Raw genomic sequence first — 6,469 nt, 5'->3', positions numbered from 1 at the left:
TTTGGATCCCATGTCCCACCACAATTTTTCCAGGCTCCATGTTGGGAATCACTGCCCGAGAAAAAAAAATCCACAAAATCTTTAACCAAAACTTCACCAATGCTGAAGAGTCCCTTTTCAATTCATGCAGAATTTAGTGTCTGATAGGAGTCTGAACTAAAATCATTTTAAAAGGATAAAATTGGTATGAATTTAACCACTGTGGGATAAAATAATCTGCAAACAGAAAAAAATACATTAGAATATAAAAAACAAATGCTTATTTCAGTATAAGTATTAAAAAAGAACCCTTGAAATGCTCATGTTAAAAATGTGACAGGACATTATTTTCAACTTATATGTATTTCTTCCAGATAAACATCACTTAGACAGTAAATGAGGTTGTTGTGAGTGTCATTACTACACATACGGTAAGTTTCATTCCTGGTTTTCTATTTTGATTTTGTTATTGCTGTTGTTTGCTCCAAATCAATCCTTGAAATATTTGAAATACATTTAAATGCCTTTCTAAACTGGAGGCTGCAGTTCAGGCTCCTTACCCTTTTGTTCATGTGGAGATTTCCCTTGTTCTCTCCTATTCATAGTTGTTCAACATCTAGTAGATTTTAAGATATTTAGTCAACCATGTAACTTTGTGCTTGTTATATTTAATTTAGCTATTTAATAGAAAGGTTTACATAATCTCTAATATTAGTTTCAAGAATATTTCAGGTATTGGGAGCATCATGTCAAGTGAGGATTCCATAGGCCAAATATTCTATCATCGGAAGAGCTCATACCTATTAGTTTAAGTTACTCTGTAGAAAATTCCTTATATCGTGTGTGTGTGTACACGTACATATAGGTAGATTGATGTATAGATTAATTTACAGTCATATATACTGGTAGTGACTTGTAGTCTGAGTAAGAAGGTTCTGCAAAAAACTTGCACAAATGATTTGTTTGTAGCGATGGAATGTTTGTGTTGCACATTAGCTCACCTCTTCTATCAAATCAATGTTACCTGTTCAGGTACATGGTGTACCACATATCAGTTATTGAAGTTATCACAAAGCAATGTAAGATTAAGTGTTTTGCTCAAGAATACAATGCAGCACCTGGTCCAGGAATTGAAACCTCAATCTCACAATCGTGAGTGCAACTCCCTGACCACTTGGCCATGCACCTTCACACGTACATATACACACACATCATATTGTATTATATTATATTATATTATATTTTCATTCTCTTACAGATTATCCTGAATGCAATATCATTTCTTTTTCATGATTCAATAACTTACCATATTTGCTGGGTGATTTCCAATTAAAAAGATGTGGAATTTGTTTGAAAACCAAAAAATAAAACAAAGACAAATATCAAGTTCTTTTTCTTATTTCTTTTATCCTCCTCATCATCATTACCATCATCATTTTACATTTGCTTTTCATGCTGGCATTGGTTGGACTCATCTGAATCAGTTCTAAATCAATGTCACTGCCCTCCTAGATTGATCAGAGGATTATGGATTACTCATCAGTTTAATTGCTAACTTGTTTACTACAGATGGATGCCCTTCCTGCCAACAACCACTTTACAGAGTGTACTGGGTCTGTTTTATTGTGACACCAATATTACAAGGGTTATACCCTCAGCCCTACCTCTTCATTCCTTCACCAACCATTTACAGAATATCTTGGGCAAACTTTAAACACCAACATTAGTGGGGTCACATTGTACCCCATAAGATCAGAGTTCTCGCCATTCTGTGATGTGTTGTATTTTTATATATTTTTTCTTATTTTTTACTTCTTATTCTTTTTTCTTTCCTCGTCATGGTAATTGTTGTTGTTGTTGTTACAGCTGTTGTTGTTGTTACTACTGCTGTTTTTGTTGATGTTGCTGCTGCTGTGTCTATTGTTGTTGTCATCGCTGTTGTTATAGTTCTGTAAACCAGAACCAGATTTAAATCATTGGAGGCCCAGGACACTTCAGTTTTTGGTGGGTACCTCAAAAACAAGACTTTAAATTTTGGAAAATCACCAGATTTTAATCATAAAACCTATATATTGCATTTGATTGAATCGGACAAGTTAGAAGAGAAAGTTTGAATATATCTCTTAATGCAAATTGAGTACAAGTTTTACCCACTAACTATGTACTACTTTCAATATCTTCAAAAAGTTTTCTTTTTTTCTGCATTTAGCATTTAAAAAATATTTAACAAATTCTTCAAACTGTATTGTTTTTAGAACACTACTACATCCAGAATGCAGTCTTTTGTGGGCCATCAGTTAATTATTTATCAGACCCAACTTACTGAATGACCTCTCTCCTGAACAACTTGTGACCATTAAACTCAAACGCATTCTAAGAGCTACATCAACACTAGAAAAGGTTTCAGCAGTCTCTTCATTATAGATTAAAAGTGCCTGTTGAGATGGAGTAAAACATGACCTGAGCTTACAAAAAGCTACAAACTGTACAATTTCTTCTAAGAACACCTCACTAAGATCACAAGGGAAAGCAATGATGAGTTTCACAATTTCAGTTCTTTCCTCTGCATCAGGTAAACTACATAAATTCACTATAACTTCAAACTTGTCACGTACTGGTTGATTAGCTATCCTGCATTTTTGTAAGGCAAAGACAACTGATCTAAAATGGCATTGAATGTTCTACATCTGACATGGTGATTCCTCTTCTTCACTATTTTAAGGTGATATGTTCTTCCTTTTTTCTACAAATGTACTTGGGAGTGTAGCTGGTACTGATTCTTCATTAATAGCTTCTGAGTTTTCCTTTTGTAAAGCAAAGAGAAATTCTGTAAGGTGCTGTGTCTTTGCTAATACAGCAGCATTTTTTCCATTTTTTCCTTTGGAAATCTTTCTCTTCTAAGCTCCAGACAGCTGAATTTTCTATGGCATTCTTAGATATTCTATGTGAGAGTATAATATATAATCTATATAGAAGCAAAAGAAAATCATTTCAAAAATAAAAGAAAGCTGGAACTGATAATAGCAATGTAGGCTCACTTCATTTAATCCGATGTTAACTCTTTAGCATTCCGATATTTTTGCCAAATGTATTGCTTATTTATTCGAATTGTTTTGAATTAATCACACAAAATTTCAAGGGTGTGTTTGTATACTTTTATAATGACATTGTAGGGTAGATTGGAGAAATTAGATCTGGTCAGTTTTAACATAAAACGGTTATAATACTTGGACTAGATATGGCCAGATTAAATGCTAAACGCTTAAGCCAAACACTTTACTCCTACAAAGCTAATCAAAATTTACTAGAAAAGAGTTTGAGTGATTAACAACAAATCAAAAATTACAGATTAAGGATTTTGTTTTCATAAAATTATTTTCTTCAAAATTATATTTCACTTCCATGACACAAAAAGGTGCCTGAACTGCTTCAAAAGATATAATTTGAGAAGAAATTTTGTATTTCATAGATCTCTTTAAACTTCAAACAATCTGATGGCAATATTTGAGCATACAATTTTATTTTTACTTTTGTTACATTTGTAGATGCAATGACCCTAATCATTTTGTTAAGGAAGAGGGTATTTTGGACTGCAACAATTAAGATGTCTTGCTATTAATTATGATCCTTGAGCATATTTGTTTGTTTGTTTTTGTTGGGTTTTTTTGTTTTGTTTTGTTTTGTTTTTTTATTTCAGTCCTTAGACTGCAGCTATGCAGGGGTACCGCCTTGAACAATTTGTTTTAGTTGGTAAGAATCAACACAATTAGTCACTTTTTTTATTAAGCCTGGTACATATTGTAGCAGTTTCTTTTGCTGAACTGCTAAGTTAAAGAAACGTAGACACACCAACACTAGTTGTCAAGCAGTGGTAGGAGAAAAACCCAGACATAAAGACACACACAGATAGATATATACGATGGGCTTCTTTCAGTTCCTGTCTACCAAATCCACTTGGAAAGCTTTGGTTGGCCTGAGGCTATAGTAGAAGTCACTTGCCCAAAGTATTGTGTGGTGGGATTGAACCTGGAACCATGTGATTAAGAAGCAAGCTTCTTACCACACAGCCATGCCTGCACCTATGTTTGTTTTACTATTTTTTTTTTTTTAATATATCCACCTATTTATTGTCAGGTACTTATGGTAGTAGACAGCCACTGAAATAACAAACGTTTGACAGACATAGTTGAAAACAGGCGTGTATAACCAACATCAGAGATAAAGATTAGTCAAACTCAGAAGGAAAAGTCATAGGGTAGCATCAGCAACAGTGGCAGGTACTAAATCGCCTTCATCAGTGAAATTTTTTGCAAAAGTGGAAATGGTATGGTAAACATCAGTCAAATTTATACTTCCTTTTAAAATACAACATGAAAATAACAGAAACAGCAAAAAAATTAAAGATGGAAACATTTTAAAATATTTTTTTGATGTGAATGTGTGGTAAGAAGCTAGCTTCTCAACCACATGGTTCTGGGTTCAGTCTCACTGTGTGGAAACTTGGGCAAGTGTCTTCTTCTATGGCATTGGGCTGACTAAAGCCTTGTGGGTGGATTTGGTAGACAGAAACTGAAAGAAGCTCATTGTGTATATACATATATATCTATGTATGTGTGTCTGTGTTTGTCCCCCCCACCCACTACTGCTTGTGTGTTTTCATTCCCATAATGTAGCAGATCGGCAAAAGAGATTGATAGAATAAGTACTAGGCTTAAAAGTCCTGGGGTCAATTTATTTGATGAAAACCCTTCAAGGCAAAGCCCCAGTATGGCTGCAGTCAAATGACTGAAACAAGAAGATAAAAGATAATTGAATAATATTAACAAAACAAAATCATAAATTCATCATCATCATCATTTAGCATCCATTTGTCCATGGGCTGTACAGTTTGACCAGGACTGATAAGGTAAGGGGATACACTAGACTCCTGTCTGGTTTAGCATGGTTTCTATGGCTGGATGCCCTCCCAAATGCCAACTACTCCACGAGTGTAATGGATGCATTTACATGCCACCGACAGAATTTCACTTGGCTTGATGGATCTTCCTTCTCAAGCACAGCATATTGCCAAAGGTCTCAATCATTTGTCATTGCCTCCATTAGGCTCAACGCTTGAAAGATGTTTTTTATGTTCCACTGGCACAGATGCTAGTTACATGACACCAGCATCAGCCTCATTGCCTCCGTGAGGCCCAACATTCAAAGGGTGCTTTTCACATGCCACCAACATAGTTGTCAGTTATGTGACACTGACAACGGCAACAACTATGATTTTGCTTTTCTTGATGGATCTTCTCATCTCAAGCACAGTATATCGCCAAAGGTCTCAATCACTTGTCATTGCCTCCATGAGGCCCAACATTCAAAGATCATGCTTCACCACCTCGTCCCATATCTTCCTGGGTCCCCCTCTTCCACATCTTCTTCCCACTAGCTGTCCACATCCATACACATCACATGACCATACCAGTGCAGTTGTCTCTCTTGCACACCACATCTTATGCCTAACTTTTTTCTCAAGATGTTTACAATTTGCTGTGCATGAAACACTGACATTGCACATCCAGCTTTCAGAGCATCCACCCCTACTACTGACATGGTCACCTAGGTAGTGGAAGCTATGAACTACTTCTCGTTTTTCCCCCTGGCATTTGATGGAGTCTATTTTCAGTACATTTTTAATTGTACCTGTGCACCTTTCACACACAAAAACTAGTTTCACTGTTAACCATCCTCTGATATTGCTGCACCACTTATGTGTCCATAGCTTACACTGGGTACATCTTATGGAATTTCTACCTACACCTTTCCTGCAGATCAAGCAGGGCTATCTACCTGAGAGGATTTGTGATTTGTCTGCTTTCTTACATACTAAGACTTTGGTTTTTGCTAGGTTAACTCTAAGTCCCTTCAATTTTAGACCGTGCTTTCACACCTGAAATTTCTCTAGTTCTGGTAGTGATTCAGCTATAAGAACAAGGTGATCAGCATAGAGGAGCTCCCAGGGGCAGCCTGTCTTAAATTCCTCCATTATTGCCTGGAGGACTATGATGAACAAGAGGAGGCCAAGGAGGACTGATCTTTAGTGAACTCCTACTTGTACCCTAAATTCTTCACTATACTCATTGCCAACCCTCACTTTATTGACAGCATCCCTGGACATGGGTTGTATAGCTCTCACCAACCACTTGTCTATATTTAGTTTCTGCATTGATTGGGGAACCTGTCAAAGGCTTTCTCCATGTCACCAAAAGCCAAGTACTGAGGTATATCTTTGGCTATGCATTTCTCCCGCAGGTGCATTAGTGGTGCTTCTCCCTGGCACAAAACCAAACTGCATTGCATCTACACTAACTCACTCCATAATTAGTAGTGCTATGACCCTCTTCATGACTTTCATCACCTGATCCAACAATTTGATACCTCTGTAAACATTTCAAGTCTCTGGTCCTCACATCACAGAACATTGGCAAACTTCTTTTCTGCTACT

At 36.3% G+C, this 6,469-nt stretch overlaps 1 protein-coding gene across 3 annotated transcripts in view; it reads left to right on the top strand.

The window, feature by feature from the left end:
* The window catches only part of LOC106873345 (uncharacterized), a 253,626-nt gene extending 252,261 nt beyond the window's left edge, over positions 1-1,365 (top strand). For all 3 annotated transcript variants that reach the window (XM_052977316.1, XM_014920673.2, XM_052977317.1), the window contains 2 exons: positions 354-410; positions 1,238-1,365. In XM_052977316.1, the coding sequence (XP_052833276.1) occupies positions 354-368 (15 nt within the window). In that variant the 3' untranslated portion in view covers positions 369-410; positions 1,238-1,365. The remainder of the gene's footprint in view (positions 1-353; positions 411-1,237) is intronic.
* The last annotated feature ends 5,104 nt before the right edge of the window (positions 1,366-6,469 follow it).

This window comes from Octopus bimaculoides, chromosome 28, assembly GCF_001194135.2.
Source record: "Octopus bimaculoides isolate UCB-OBI-ISO-001 chromosome 28, ASM119413v2, whole genome shotgun sequence".
Lineage (NCBI taxonomy): Eukaryota > Metazoa > Mollusca > Cephalopoda > Octopoda > Octopodidae > Octopus > Octopus bimaculoides.
The sequence above is the reverse complement of the archived record's forward strand: the minus strand, read 5'-3'. Positions and strand labels throughout refer to the sequence as shown.